Here is a 16,801-nt window from a genome sequence, read left to right on the forward strand (position 1 = left end):
TCTTTCATTGCCAAATATTTAGACACTTAAATTAAATTTTTAATTGATTTAAATGTTAACATTTTGGACGGGCTTTTCAACAAAATAGACGACCATTTTCTGGACGTTTTTAAGGTTAATCGAAAAGATACAGCATTCTTGAAAGACAAATCTCAAATCCACTAGCAGTATTTCTCATGTATTGTATGGTTCGCGTTTGTTGTTTCTGTTTCAGATGCCGTTGACGGGGACGCTGAGCCGCGTGCACAAAGGCGTGAGTGCTAGTCCGACCAGCAGCAGTAACGACGACAGATTGCTCATAGACTCGCTGCAAGCGCTAGAGTTAGTGGCCTCCTCGCGGATGCAGGAGTCGTGCATTTAAGCCGCGTGCAAACGGCGAGCGTGCATTTACCAAAGACGAAGTAAGAAAAAGAGAGAGAGAGTGCGGTTTTCATTTCGCAGCAGCAGGTGATGAAGAAACAAGAAGACTTTGACATGCGTTCGATTCAACCACAGATGGATCAGCCCCTTAGGTGTAATTTTATGTGAGGCCTAATGGAAAGAAAATTAGTCGTTTCTGTTCTCGATTTTGTGTTCAGACGCGGCATTTTTGCTGCACGTACACACAGCACACAGATACATGACACAAAACACAAACCAGTGTTCGACAATTCGACCAGCCACTTTGGAACAGCACCGGTTGAAACTAGATTTTTCTGGCATTTTAGCAAGAAATTTTGTAATTTGAGCCATAGATCTGTTTAAAATTTTAAATATGCTGAGGCAGACTTAAAAGATTTGAACGTAGAAAAATGTAATTTGATATTATAGAGCTAAAAATTGTGCAAAGCAGAGTGCCGTTGGAGTTTTTGGAATCAGCCGTGGCGCAAGGCCGTCAGGAACTGGGAAAAAAGAGCGGCCATATTATGACGTTTTGGGTGTTTAAGGTGAATAGGCTGCGTGGAATTTAAACTTCCCAACAATTTTGCTTCCCGTCATGCAGGTTGCTTACTCTGCACGGCGGTCTCCATAACGTCATCAAGTGTTATGGCTGTTGATGATCAGGACACGCCCTGATTTTTGTTCCTCACTGATATTTTGGTTTAAAAGGCATGGACAACAAAAGACACCCAAAAATCACTTTAAAAATTGACTCATCCTAATTTCTGCCACCCTGAAAAATGATGGAGTCACAATATGGCCGCTCTGTTTGTTCAGCACTTGTTTGCAAAAGTGGAGGACGATTGAAAAAATTCCAACTTCACTATGATTCCCAGAAAATTCAGCTTCACATATAAAATCATATATTTTTCCAACATTCATGTCCTTTAAGAAAATCTTGGTCTATTTGGATAATTCCGAATTTCTACAACTCTGGTAAAATCTGGTGTCTTCTCCGGGAAAGCCAACTTTTTTCGAACACTGACACAAACACACTGAGGGAGGAATGTTTCGACGCCTCTTTGGCATTTGAAAACGTGGCCAAAAATAAAAATTCGAAGCAAAGTTCAAACTGTTGCCAGCTTCAAATGCCAATGAGCATTTCACTGTTTAATTTTCTCTCTGAAAACCAAATACATGGTGACTGTAGACGCGCGCAATTCCTGTACGAAATTTTAACTGGAAAGTGTTTCTCAACTCGCAGCCCTCCCCTCGATGGAGCTGTTATATTACTGTAATCGCGCAACTGTGCCCTCGTTCGGGGGTCGCATTCGAGCTGTTGGTTCTCTAATCTCTATTTAACGGTTACAAAAGCGGCGCCTCCGGTTCGTTCGTTCGCGGAGGCAGAGGCGTTTTTACGCGGCTGATCACGCGCCAAAGTGTAAATGTGTGATAATTTATTATATACATGACGCATATTAACTGTAAATACTAACTCAGACGCGCGACAGAGGATTCTTGTACATAACTACCTACGATTTAAAGAAGAAGAAAACCCTCCTATATATCTGTAAGTTATTGATATGTTGTAAAAATAAAGAGAAAATCATGTTTTATACAGAATTTTTTTTCATTGTTCTTCAAAAAGATTTGACAATAAGTGAGAATAAATCCCCTCAAATTTTTTACTTCATAGACTTCATGATTTATGAACATTCAAATAATAGCTTGCTAAATTAGCTCCAATAGACCAAATAATAAAGGGATGTTCGGTTTTTTTTACATTTTTCTGAAAAGTAACATGTAAAACATTTTTTAACCAACTGACTTATCCGGTAACAAGCTAACTTGTGCTATATCGACAAATATTTTGACGGTTCCATTAGTTATTTCAGTTTTCCTTGTTTGTTTCTCTTTGTCCTGATTTACATTTCTCGGCAACACATAGTTTGCATACTGTGTACTTAATTCAGATTGTATGCCAACAGTACTTCTTGCAGCGAGCAAAAGGTAAGTGGATCGTCCAACAATTTAACAAGGGTGCTCCAAGGGCTTGTGTTTCAAAGATTATCCTCTTCTGTGAAAACTTAGAAACAGAAAAAAATGTCGATCGTCTTCATAACCCAACCCTAGCAAATTAAATTAATAAATAGAGCGGTTCCGAGAATTTCTAGAATAACATAATTGAGTTTGTTGAGATTTTCCGGGATAGGTGTGTGCCGTTCTGAGGTTTGTCTCAGCCTTTGCCTCGATTCGTCTCGGCTTGAAAGGTGAGTTCGGTGCTCACGCGGAAGACAGGTACAGTGGGTGCCGTGGGCGTGTGCACGTGCAAGTGCAGCGGTGCATTGCGGATGAGACGTGCATCGTCCCCGGTGGGCCCGCAAACACCGACTCCACTGCATTCTAATCGCGCTGCCCGCCTCTTAATTGCTTCCCCTGGGCGTCCTCTCCACTTATTAAGCCGGCACGAATGCGGCACAATGCTATTTTCTGCCGATGAAACAAACACACACGCCGCTCTAGTTTCCTCTTCAAATTGGATTTTCGTACGTGCGAGTCTATTTTTGGGAAAGACAAGGATAGAGCCTAAATTTAGACGTGTCAGCATACTTCATAAACACAAAGAAAAAAAATCTTTTGCAACTTTTAAGCATAGAGTAAATTAGCAATTTAATTTCTAACGCGCGAAATAAAGTTTTTAGATAAATTTGTAAGCTAATTATTTATAAGCTGCGGTCGTATGGTTTAGAAAAAACAAAAGCGCCCCAAGAGAAAGGTCACAGGCTACAATTTTTTAAGAAGAAAGATTTAGCATTCAACTCGCGGATTTTTGTTAGTAATTAATAGCTACTCTGTTCTACTTAAAAGTCGCGTGGGAGGCCATCTGAAGGAAACGTTAGCTACGCGTTAACAACCAGAAAACAAAAACAATTTAATTTAAATTGGCGGATGTTCAATAAATATTATAAAAGGAATGTGGCACTGATACTAAAAAGCTACGGATTTTTCTTCCTTATTTTAGTACATATTTTCCTTAAATTCACTATTTCCAAAAAAAATAGTGTCTGAAGCCACCAATAGATGATGACAGCGGTTGCTTTTGATTTTAAGGCATATCCGCTGTGATTTCACACTTGCAATCCTACTGCTGTGCATTTTTCACTTGCAATTCTTTCATTTGACTTTCTACATATCAAAAGAAATCATTTTAGGTGAAGAACCAGTAGGATTGAGTATTAAGTCGCAGTGGAAGTGCCTGAAAATCAAAATTGGTTACTACTGGCTTTGTTATAAATTTTTAAAAGCCAAGTTTACCCCAAAAATATTGGAAAACAGAAATTGTTCGGCATTATAGCGTTTGGGTGGGCAAAATGTGCGTTCAATCGATCGGCTGGCAACCGCAGAATGAGGCCGAGAGTGCGAACGAGAAATCACCTTGATAAAACGGAGGCGAGACCGATGTTTACAGGCTGCGCGTCTGATTATTTGCATCGAGAGCACGGCGGTGGCGTTGAAAATAGCGCCCTCTGGCAGGCCGTAGAGTGGCGAGCCGCGATAAATTGGAGCATTTTTCGGAGACGACGAAAATCGCGGCGCACAGCTTTAAAGCGGCTAACGAGTTCCATTCACAGCGATCTGCCTTGAATTGCAACTAGTGTGTGTGTGGGGGGCCGCTCGACGCCACCGCACACATAAAAATTGAGCGTCAAAGGCAGCTGCTAGAAAAAAATAAATAACGGCCTCCAGGTTTGCTGCTCTTGAGTGACAATCAGCGCCGCATTGAAAATTAATTCGGAAATGAGAGAGTGCCGACGCCTCCGTTCGCGCAAACGATGCACTGGGATTTAATGATGGCGCTGTAAGCGCAGACTTATTGACAGCACACTGCTTTTTATCATGACTATGCCCACGTTGTTCGCTTTTTCTATTGATGATTTGCAATTAATGTTATTTAAGTTTGGCTTAGTTGTTTAACAATGAATCTTGCTGATTAATCCATCACCGCAAGCTAAAACAGCAAGAATGGACGATGTGTGTTATAAAAATCTGAAAATTATTTTACTTTTATTATGCTCTGAACATCGGGATTGCTTTCTATTTAAATTTTCGAAAAAACCGGCTACAATAAATTTTGCTCACTTATCAAAGCGGTGAGCCTTGTCTTCTTATTAAAAATATTGATTTATTTCGCCAGAAGGCAAATTTCCATTATAATTACATCGTGAAGAACGGAATCAAAATTTTACCTCACAAAATATATTTTTTTCGGGAAAGCGAGTTTAAAAACAGACTTGACCCAGGAACTATTAATTCCATCTTGAACTGTGTGTCTATTTTCAGACTTTGAGGTTTGAAGGCATGAATATTCACGAATTCTATGCACGAGACTGTGACGTCCGGCCGTCAAAGGACGAGTCCAAATTCATTATGCATGTCCCAGCGGGCCTGTGTGTGAGCGAGGGAGGCGAAATAAACATTTTTTCGCAGCGACACAGGGAAAGCAAAGAGTGAAATATTTTTCTTGGGCTGCCTTTGTGTGCGAGTGACCCTTAGCAGTTCCATTTCTGTTACTTCCCTTTGAATGGCCGAGCCTTTGAGTCGAGGCCGCTTTTCTCGGGAAAAGCCTCACATATCTTCTTATGTACCCCTGGCTGGCTTACTTGGCGCAGTTTTGATATTTGGAAACGAATCTCTCTCTCCTTTTTGCAGCAGTAGTGTTTGTGCAGACGCGCGCGGGCAGGATGCATTGCAATAATGGAATAAATGCTCCCTTTGAAAATCGCCCACCGGCCGTCTCCACCGCCGCCGACAATAAAATAAATATAATACCCTGCTCCTCCAGCCGAACGAACGCACAGCCCGCGCGCGCGATTTATTGATTCAAATCCCTTTTATGTGTGCCTCTCTTACAGGGGGCCTGTGAAACATAAATACACGAAAAAGCGCGAGAGAGGATGAGAGAGACGGAGCCAGGGAAAGTAGCAATATGCCGAATATTTCCACCGTGAGCTTTGGAGAGATTACTAGTGACCACTTGCCAACGCTCATAAATTCGTCTCTCCCATTCCGCACCACTGCGATTTTCGCCGAAGCACAGAACGATTCAATAAAAGGGGCTGCTGCGATTCCAGATATTTCAAATATCATAGTTTGGATGTGATTTGGAGCATCAAGAATTCAATCAGGATATTAAATTATTCATCGGTTAGCCCCTTTAGTCGTTTTCATGCAACTTTTTTGAGTGTAGTTAGAAAAATATTTTTTTAATTTCAAAAATAGCTTTGCGTTGTATTTAAAATTAATTTTTTTCCACCGCATCAAAAATTTAAATGGAAATTTTTACTGAATAACAGTCAATGTATGGATGAAAAGCACGTTTAAAACGAGTATTTTGAAAAATTTTAAGCCTGTGAACCTATGGAATATGCTGCGTTTTAATTTAGGTACTTTTTTTAATTTTTGTCTGTTCTTTAATATTACAGGAAGGGCTGGTTTTTTATTTCTAAATAGAGAGTTAGAAAAAAGCTATAAGGATTTTATTAAATACAACTCAGAATTTGTGTCAGTTTCATTGCTAATTTGGTATTAAGGAATTAATTGTTGAAACATTTGCAATAATTTTGAGTTTTATTGTTGAAAAATGGGATTAGGTGATTTAAAGAGAAATTCAAATGGCTTTAAATTGTATGATTCGTGTTCATTTGATTATCTCACAAGGAATGGGAGCAAAGAAAAAATAGCATATCGTCTAAATGGTCTAAATTTTCTCAGCACTATATTTGACTCTAAAGTTAATTTTCTGCATTCGACAGTAAATTTCTTTCCACTCGCTCAGTGAAGCAAAGTAGAACAAATGCAGCTAGGGCGAAGAAAAGTTATTGCTCGCAGAACTTTCCCTATCGCAAAAAGTGTAATTGAATTGCGCGCACAGCGTTGGTAGTTTTTGCAAGAGAAAGATAAATAATGAAACGCTGGACGGACTGTTTCCTTGTCGTAAAAGCTGTTAAAGCAGCAGAAACATTCGTGATGCGAGCACATTGGATAATGCATTCGCTAAAATTCGGCCGGAGAGCAATTTTCGAGTGGGCGTTGGTTTAATTTGCGAAAGGGCGTGTCGCAGGTTGATGGGCCTTTGCTGTCGGTCCATTTAGCGAAACATTATTTGCTTTCGTTCGTTGCGCGCTTAATTGGACTTTTCTCGGCGTGTACAGCGAAATTCACTCAGACCGATCAATCGGGGATAGAGAGATGGTTCGTATTAGCGTAGAGCGGCGATTACAGCTCTACATGTATTGGCAATGCAAGGAAACGTAAAATTTAATATTTTCAAATAAAATTTAATGAATCACTGGCAACTTTTTCAATTTTTCATTTCACTATAAGATTTATTTTCCTATTTAAGATCAATCTTCTTAGCCTTTCTAAACTTTATTTCATAATTTCCATTGCGGATATTGAATTGGAATTTTAGTTTCATTTTAAAATAGCATTATTATATAAGTTCAATCCTGGGCAAAATTGGGTCAGTATATAGACAGCATTTTTCATTATATTTCAATGAAAAATATTAATATTTTGCCTTCAGGTATATTCTGGGATCTGAAACTTCAAACTTAAATTTAGAGAAAAAAAATCACATGCTGAAGCCTTGTTAAATTTCTTTTTGATGTTATACAAAATTTCTCACATATATTGTTAGCAAATCCTCTAGAAATGTAATTTTTTGAAGCCCCACAGCTCGGTAATACACCGTCGAAATAATAAAATTTTTGCCGTGAAATAATTTTCCGATTTTACCATTTCACCTGGAAGGTTTCTTTGACCGATTATAAATGAAAAAGATGCTAAAATAAATTGGAGTAAAATGTTCACATTGAAAGAGGAAATTAATTTTTAATTTGCTTGAACGTGCGCGGGTGGTTTGCTCGTTAATTACTGCTGTTCGTTTCGTCCTCAGCCTTTTTATTTCAAAACCCGACGGTTTCGTGTGCTCAACTAAAACCAGTGCTCCAATTGATTCTCTTTGCACAATTTTTAAATTTCACTCCCAGACCGCGCCGTATTAGCAAACTTATTTTTTCGTTTAACCTGGGACTTGTGAATTTTTCTCCTACTGTTACAATTTTTTCCTATTTGTTGCTGTTGTAATTTTTAACATCGTTGAATAAAGCTTAGATCAATAAATTCACCGTAATCTGAAACCTCCTTGTTTTTTTTTAATTATTTTTACATTAATTTTTTCAATTTTTATTTGTTTGTTGAGCAAACCGAATGCACTTCATCCGTGGCGAGGGTGTAACGGAGTGAATTCATGAATTGCACCGAGGATGGGAAAGAAATGCACGTGCAATATTTGTTGTCGTCACAGGTGCAGGGATGAAAAGCGTCGGAGTCAGTGATTCGAGCCGTATACGCACGCTACACATGATTGCACAACGCGGGTGCGCACCAATTGTGCCTGGCTGCCGAAGCCGCGGTTTATGTATTTATGCTCGCATTAGCAGGTCAATATTTGTGCTCTCTGACTTGTGTGCGCAGCCTGAATACATTTGCATCCATACACACCGACAAATGTACACACACTCACGACTCAGATGCTGCGATCTTTATGGAGGTAGCGCTCGCACTCGCAACACCGCCATAATCATTTCTAGGTTTGCCAATTTTAGACGGCTTTTTGACGAAAAATTATTCTAGAATAAAATAGCGGGAATTTGCTGTGTTTGCATTTGTCACTGCGAGAGGATGAGAGCGTGTCTTCCGCCCGTTTCACTCACAAACAGCATCGTTTTTCCGAGACTAACAACTGCCTACAGAATTTATGGTCTCCTCAGCGCTTGGCTTGCTAAAAAGTATTAAAATTGTGCGATTTGTGCACTAATTGTAAGAGAAAATGAGATGCAAGCAAAATATAGTCGATGGTCGTCTCAAATTTGCAACCCTAATTATTTCCAAGCCCCGGAGGCGCGTGTTTGCCCACGCCTAACGTCGAGTGCGAAATTAAACAAGATGTTTGTTTTGCGAAATTTTTAATTAAAACATTCCGAAGCGTAGTCCAAAAATGATTCAAAGTTCGCGTTGGCTCGTAGCCCTAACAGCGCAAACACGCTCAAAGTGGCCGCAAAATCAGACGGTTTGGCCGCCGGCTAGCGCATACCCGGCGATTCGTATTTGCACAGGGGCGAAATCAGTGACCAGCGTGGCGAGATCAAAGCGGCCAGCGGAGCAAAGGCCAGACACAAAGCGCACACCTGATCATAGAGCCGCGTGTCTGCATATTGATTTGCAATTATCATATTCTGCGCCTGGCAGCGTCGTTTCGCAACCGCGCCTAGCGCTTCGTTATTGAGCACTTAAATTATTAAATAACAATTTGGGCCTGCACTCCGCCGCAGCCGCCCGAATTACGGTGTCAATTTCCACGGTCGGTCGGGGGGATTACTCGAGGGCGCGCGCTGTTTAAAATGCAAACACACCTCGCTCGCTCGCACGTCGTTGCGGCCGTGTACCCACACTCTGTTGTTGTTGTTGTTGTTATTATTATCATCGTTGTTGCTAGTGCCGCCATCCCATTTGCCGGACTCTAATGTCGAGCCGGGTTAGTAAGTTACACACACACACACACCTTGTGTTGCAGATGAGGTGTAGAATTGCTTTCGAAAGAATAGCGCACGGTGCAATTTAAATGCAAAACGAACAATTTTCTAACCAACCTTGCTGGCTAGCAACAGGAAATAACCTAACCATTTTTTACTTAAGTGTTTCATAAATAAGGCTTTGATATTTAGATGATCGACTATTTTTTTCGGAGTTTCCAATCTTTGCGGGACCATAAAATGATCATAAATCATGGGATTTTTAGGCCAAAAATTATTTTTGGTTAGTTTTTCTATCAAAAGAGTTTTTGACGTGTGGAATTAGGTTTAGCAATTTTTTAAACCTTGTTGATTGATGCCAATGAGGGCAGAAGCACACGAGGTTGTCATAATTGCCAGAAGAAATTATATGCAGGTTTCTCGTTGTGTAGCGAGCTGTTTATTTTTCCATATTACCACAGAACAGTCCTGCTACAGTAGTTTCGACTGCTGGTTTACATCCCTAATTCATAAGTTTAAATTAGAGTTTGTCAAAAACTTCTTGCGTCAAATGATCGTGCATTAAAAGCAACCTATAAATTTAACTCCCTTTGCATTGCGGATTTTGTTTCGCAAAATCAATGATAGAGGTTTGATTTCTTGCATTTTGAGAGAAAATTTAAAAACCCTTCCTTTCCCGTCTGGGTGCTGAGGATAACTAAATTTAAATGGCTAAATGGTCTGCTAAAGCCGCTTCACTCGCTACACCTCTTGATTTTTATTGTTCACTACTTCTAGTCGTTTCCGTGAACACAGGCGCACATGTGTTTTCATTTAAATTTTGCTCGCCCTGCTGGTTATAGGTTATAGGCTGTTATTGCATTTCTTGATTTTTGTCGTAATGCACTTGCATATATCGGTTGGCTCTGGTTTGGGTCGGCCGTCGTTCTGTGCTAATTTTGTTGCTTATTTCGTTAGAGTGGCGGTCGGTATTGTTTTAAAACAAAATTCATTACCATTTTGTTGAATTTTTTCCCATTTTTTTAAATCTTCCTTTTAAGTCGTTTTCGTGAACTCGGGTGCACATTTGTTTACTTTTGAGTATGTAAACTTATATTTATCTCTGATAAGCAAAGCGGGATGTCACAAAAAGAGCCAAAGAACACCAAGCGTCTCAAAGCGAACCACCCAAATTAGACGAAGAAAAATTACACAGCATACTAACTTTGCATTATGCGCAACAGAATGGTTCACCAGTTTAATTTCGACAGCGTAGTAATTATCCACTCCAAGAAACAACCTACAAAACCGATTGGAGAAGAAAAGGTATGGCAAATCTAGTTTTCGACACATGCATTGTAATCAGGGAAAGATCAAAGAAGTCGCTAATGGCCTATCAAAATTTATTTACGCAGCTATTTTACAATAGATTTTGTTCTCCGTTTTTAATGCCTTCAACATTTAGTACGCGAAGGACCAGAATAGCGGCCACAGCGCCTGATTAATACGCGAATCGTCTTGCGCGCTCTTGCCGTAAGCCGAAACACAGACACTCTCCTTGTGCTCTTTCTCTTTCTTAAACTCGTGTCGGATGCATACACAAAGACTCTTGAAGAGATGTGCAGCGCAACAGAAAGCGGCTGAGGGAGCTTGGCTCACCAGGGTAGAGAGATGAAGTGATTCAAGAGGACATAAAAGCTGGTAAGGTTCATGCGCGCACCGGCAAGAGAGCAAAAGGGGGACTCGATCGGCTGCACAAAGCGCACACGTATTGAATCTTCTTAAGAGACAATTAACGTCATCGTTGCGAGCAAGAAGGCTCATAACTGCAAATAATGCACGTTCTGCTCAAAGCGCCACTTTGCGTCTAATCTTGGCCGTATTCTGCAAGTAAAAGAAAGTAAAGTGTGCGCCACTGAGCTGCAATTGAAATGTTGAACATGAGAAAAAGAGCAATAAAAGCATTGCTACAACGCTGTGTATGGAAATGCCTTTTTAAATAGCATTGCAGGTATTCATGTCGGCAATTTATTGATGTAAATGATTGGATGGGATTTAAATGGAAATGCATTAAAGAAATTCTGCAAAAAATATAAAATTTAGGTTTTCCTTAGATTATGTTGAGCGTAACGAGTTTGGATTAAATTTATAAATCCAGTTTATTGAATGTGAAGTATTTTATTGGGGATTTTAGCACTGAACGAACGCACCAAGACTGATTGAATATACTCCTGGATAGAACTAATAATGGAAAGCAAATATTTTGGTGTAGTTTTTAGATACCAAAGACAGCGAAAGCAGTTTAACTTTGTGATTGAAAAGAATTCGGAGATTTCAATTAAGTGATACCGAGTTAAAATGGTTCCTTTCCTTAGTTAATCTGTTTTAAATTTTTGAAACAGGTGACCACCTGAGGTTGTGTTCATATTGGAAATAAATTGTAAAGCAACGAGGATGAAGCCTGGTTTAATTTATTTCCAATAAAATTTGTTTTCGTTTATTTTTTACAGCGCCAGACATTCAAGATAATTTTTGTTTGTGATATTTTTGTACTGCTAATATCGTTATGTTAAAAATACAAAGTTTCGTAAAATATGGTTGGTTTATTTCGTGTAGTGTTTATTAATTTTGAAATTCAAGTAAAAATTAAGTAAGCTGCTTTATTCATGGCACTCGTTGGTGTTTTATTATTATTATTATTCGGCTGTGTTGACAAACTGTAATGTAAATGACGAAAACTTCGTGCATGCGCACATTACCAGCAATGGCATATATACAGAGCAAGGAGAAGCTCTTGAACGTGTAATTATAAATCATCTATTTGACTGGAGGCGGAATTCACTGCGAAATGACTTACTTCTCGTCGGCATTTGTAGTAGGGAATCGACTTGCGCAAAGCCGGCACCGCACGCGATTTTCCATCTGCTCCACACTTTCGATGCGAAACACGAGTTCGTATAATTACAATGAAAAGTTATCTCTTTGTTTGTCATCCGTTCTCGGGCGCCAATAACAATCGCTGCAACATTATTGCCTGCTTTCTCTTTCAACGCAGTTGCCGGCTTCCTCCCTCGTCTTTTGTGCCGAATTCAGCAATCAGCCTGAAAAGGCACGCTCCTAAGTTCCTGATTTTGATTATTAATGCGAGAATTACGCCTGATTTTTTCCCGAGCTGAATGGAACTGCCGCCCGCGCCCTGCGCCACTGTGGCTGCCACAGAGTCGAGGAGGAAATTACATTGAACGTCTTTGATGATTGCTCATTACAGCGGAGTTGCCGCCAGACATTTGTAAGGATTCGTGCTCCGGGAAACTGAGTTGAGTGTGGAGTAGAGGTAGAGAGAGGGGCCTGCTCGAGCCGCGCATCTGCTCCTGCGTGGCATGAAACTCTGTCTAGATTTCATAAATATGTTTCCTTATACAGGACGCAAAACCGTTGTTTCTCGAGAGTGGTGAAATGTTTGTAAACTATACAATCAAGCACGACTTTTTTAAATTTCTTTAACTCAAGCGGTTTCCTGCCTGTACCTTGTTCTGAAAAAAAGGGTTATTTTGTTTTCTCAAAATTTCAAATTATTAAAAATTAATTCAAAGCTAAGCTAGAAAATGAGTTGCTGAGAATTTACATCCATTGAAATATGAAGCCAGTGATGAAAATAACAACAAAACCGAATTTTTCATTACAAAAAACCTGAGTTATTTTGATATTCTCTTTATGAATTAAAAATGCAGCCCTTTTCTACAAATTATAAAATGAACAAAATATTAAAAACATCCAACAAGTATGGTAAAAAAATTCATTCATTTTTAATTCTTCAAAATTAAATTATGTATTATGCTTTTCTAAAAGTTGTAAAGGAAAATATACTTTTTTTGAAATTCAATTCCCTTACTCAAATAGGACAATTTTCCACAGGTGTTATTGTGTTTCAGGCCCCATTTGATGTACACGATTTTAATTCGTAAATAACAGTTCAATTTCCCATTTTCTTTGTTCAAATGCTAATTCTTGAGCCCTCTTCAACATCATTTTACTTGTTTAATTGATTCAAAATTGTAAGCATGTGATTCACAAAAAAATTGACTTGCACTAATTAAGGTCGGAAATCGTATAAGGGCTTCCTGACAATTTAACCCCGATATCAAATATTTAATTTAAATGGCGCGAATCGACTAGGTCAGAAAGCCTTTAATATTAAGACGGTTGCTTTAGATTCGTGCAAGTTAACAGTTGAAGGCAGAGAAGGAGGAACAAACAAAAGTTAGTTTAAAACCCGCGGCGTCTGCGGAGACCTGGTGAAGTTCGTTAGTATGCAAGTCTCAAAAGTGGCGCAGGAATTTTATGTATGTGTGGGCCATATTTTATGCACGGCGAGCGAGGCGTAGGCCAGGGGAGAAAGGGGATGCCGAAAGGGGCAATATTGCAAGGCGCACGTTCGGTTTCCGCGCGACGATCATATACGCACATTCACCGCATCGCGTCGTGCTGCTTGCCTGCTGCTTTTGACGAATTTCCATTCCATTCGCTGTTACTTACAAACACTCACTGCTCTCTACACATGGCACGACGTGTTCATACATCTCGGGCGACGTTTTAATTAAAATCCGCCGCCAAATTTATCCATTCACCCAAAATTTGCATTTTATGCAGAGTTTTTGTCCGTCTTCTTGGCGCTGAATTGGATTCGCTCGCAGGCCTAAATGCATCCGAAGCTGCAGCAGGTTTTTTATTGCTTGGAATTTTATGAGTGTAACAGTAAAAATCTGGGCAGATTCAGGAAACTGATGAAATTTGCAATTTTTAACATATTCTGGAAATATGTTCCTCTCGTCCTCAATTACATACCCTAATAAGCTGTTTTAAAAATTGTCTCGTAATCACCAGCATGCTATGCGAACCCAAGAAATTTGAAAGAGCCAACATAAAGCCTGATTGCACGCGATTTTCCCAAAGTACTTTTCTATATTGGAAAATTAAGGAAAAATCACGCACTTTAGCAAAAGTATGAAAAACGAAAATTATTCGATTTGTCTAGATGAGCATATTCCAAGAATTTAAAGTTAATTTAGATTGATCCACTTCTAAAGAAATTATTGTAGATTGAAATCTGACGAAAAAAGAGTTAAGGAGGCGTGGATCTAACAAACCATAAAGACGGGATCTATTCATTTTTCAAATTGTCATCTTTTATCCAAGACTAACAAATCGTAACGAGAAAACACTATAATTTTTCGGTTAAGAGGTGCGTCCAATATAAAATATATTTATGCGTCTTACATCTTGATAAAAAAAAACATTTTTGAGCTTGGTTTTCACTTCATTTTAGTGTATTTTGTTCCGCCTCTTTCTTGCGGTCTGAATGAAAATGTAAATAGGATTTAATTAAAAAGTGCGAGCGACGGGTGGAGACAGCTTGTTTTGAGTGAAGGGTGGCTGCTCGGGGCTGGGGAAGAAGAGCACGCACTGCTTTATGACAGGCGGGGGTCGGCAAAGTTTTTCCATTACAGCCACTTTGGCCGCCGATATACCCGAATTGAGAAGCACTTTTAGTGCCACCCTTGGCTGGACAAGCAGAAAAAAGTGCAATGGGATGCACACTTTCACCGCTGCTGCTGCGCGAACTCGAAAGGAAAGGCAATTTCCAAACTTGCCGATGCTTGATCTCCGCGTGGAAAACAATCAACTTGTTCAGACTGACTTAGGATTTATGATACTCTGGGGAGCTATATTATTAGATTTTTGATCGATTACAACACGTCGTGTATCAAACTGTGCAATCTTTACACTGACTCATTGGACGGTTAGTTGAATAAAATAGAAACAAATTCAAAACAAAAAACAAAAATTTAGCTAAAGTAATTATTTTTTATGAAAATGTTTTTATTTTCTGATCACGTTTTGATAATCTCAATTTACAATTTGTTATTTTTTTAATTAAAAACATAGTTTAATAGTTATAATTTTTCCATTTAAATTGATAGCTATTTTCCTATTTTTAATTATTATTCAAACATTTAACAGAGTATTTTAAAATTGTATGGGATATAACCACTTAACCACTAACATATTAACATATCATTTTGTTACCGTAATTAATAGTAGTTGCTATTAGCATTATAATGTAAATTAATGTTAAGTTTGTTGCTGAGAATGACGTTATTTACCATGTTTTTCACGAGATGCATATTCGTAATAATGATGATTGAGACAAACTTATTTTATAGTCTCTAAACGTGTTGCAATCGCCGGACATACATATCTTTATTGGTTTTAATATTTTTAATTTGTCATAGATAATATTTCTCTAACAGGTCATAGCTTGCTTATTTAATCTGATTGTATGAGTTCTGAGAAATCATTTTGTCCTATATATAAAAACTAAATTAAAACACGTAGATTCGATAGCCTATATTATGTATCTTGTCATTTTTCTGATTTCCCAGCCCATACATCAATTTCGGCCTTGCGTTAAAAATACTTGAGTGTACTGTTTAGTGTGCGTTGCTCTTCTTTCGTCGGCAATTAAGACGTCATCTGCACATGAAAGTACACAAAGGACTTGTCATTTGCGCGTTAATTGGGCAAACAAGGCGAGCTCTAAACGTCTCTGCCCCACTGTAGAAGTCTCAAGTTCACGCTCCTTAGACGGCCAGCCGAAAACACCCACTTTTCAGTGATTTAAAATATCGCTAACTGTATTCATAGATAAAATTTGGATAACTATTTTTAGCTTTGCTGTTTTATTACAAAAAATCACATGGGAATATTTTAACTAGTAAATTGCCCGTTAAAAAACACATTTGTTTTCAATCTTCCACATCATAGCAATATCGCGGTTCTTCCAGATATTAATAAATGTCTAAAATAATTATAAAATTATTTTTGGTAATTAATGGTATATCATCATCTGGATAAACGGACTTTTCCTGCTGTCTATTAATTAATAATTTATTCATTTTCGGAAAAACCAGACAGACCAAACGGAAAATTGTGTAAGCACTGGTTGGCATAAATTTCGCTGGATCGCGTGCAATAATTTTGCGAACGGAAAGAGCAAAATGACAAACGCCTTCTAATTAGCATCGTCTTTAGTCGCGGACAAAGGCGCGTAATTGGGCCAATGATTCGGGTCGGTGGTGTACGGGGCGGAAGGGGGAGGGCTTGCTTTTCAGTCGGTCTGTCCGACGAGAGCGAGCGAGCAGGAGCGAGCCTGTTGCCCTTTAATTAGCAGAGGCTGCGAATTCTGGCCACCGACCGCAACAAGCAACGGGCTGCCTCTGCAGTGCGGCGGCTAAGCAAACTCGCTCTCGACTGATTATGGCACACACGCCCAGCAGAGTAAACTATCCGCCGCGCGGCGCACGCACTGCTCGACGGCTTAAACAACCTCCTTTCTAATAAAGCCCGGCTGCAAAATGGAATCATGTGCTCTGGCGCCGAATTCGCGTGGAATTCGGCCCCGCGCTCTTATTATCCAGCCCGGCAGCTCCATCCCCCAGTCAGCCCAGAAGATGCCGCGCGCACGGCCCGCACCGGGCTACATTGAATTATTCGCCTCTTTAGCCTAATGTTTATGAGCAAACTTTTGCTCTCGGGCCAAGCACGCGCGTGCCTCTCTCCCGGCCGCGGTCTGTGCGCCGTACTCGATTATTTATGAAATTTCGAGTCAGTCGGCATTTCTCTCTCTTACAGAGCGCGCCTTGAATTAAATAAATGATACTCCAGCCTCGGCGCCCGTTTATTAAATATTTCCCTGCTTTATAAAATAGATTTGTCCGGAATGAATTCCAAGCTTGCACTGATGTAGGGAGGGGAACGGCCAAATAAAATTCAAATTTGTGTATTGCACATTGTGATCATGATTG

General features: G+C 39.4%; 2 protein-coding genes across 6 annotated transcripts in view; both read left to right on the top strand.

The window, feature by feature from the left end:
* LOC135938826 (B-cell receptor CD22-like) overlaps positions 1-1,977 on the top strand; it is a 185,942-nt gene extending 183,965 nt beyond the window's left edge. For all 4 annotated transcript variants that reach the window (XM_065482772.1, XM_065482773.1, XM_065482775.1 and 1 more), the window contains one exon: positions 215-1,977. In XM_065482772.1, the coding sequence (XP_065338844.1) occupies positions 215-361 (147 nt within the window). In that variant the 3' untranslated portion in view covers positions 362-1,977. The remainder of the gene's footprint in view (positions 1-214) is intronic.
* The window catches only part of RpLP0 (ribosomal protein LP0), a 180,487-nt gene that overhangs the window by 145,806 nt on the left and 17,880 nt on the right, over positions 1-16,801 (top strand). Inside the window, exon 1 of one of the 2 annotated variants that reach the window (XM_065482778.1) lies at positions 3,366-3,375. The exons of the other annotated variant lie outside the window; for it this stretch is intronic. The gene's annotated coding sequence lies outside the window, so the exon portion shown is untranslated. Of the gene's footprint in view, positions 1-3,365; positions 3,376-16,801 lie in introns of those variants that run through there. 2 annotated transcript variants of the gene reach the window in all.

This window comes from Cloeon dipterum, chromosome 3 (assembly GCF_949628265.1).
Source record: "Cloeon dipterum chromosome 3, ieCloDipt1.1, whole genome shotgun sequence".
In the NCBI taxonomy this organism is placed as follows: domain Eukaryota; kingdom Metazoa; phylum Arthropoda; class Insecta; order Ephemeroptera; family Baetidae; genus Cloeon; species Cloeon dipterum.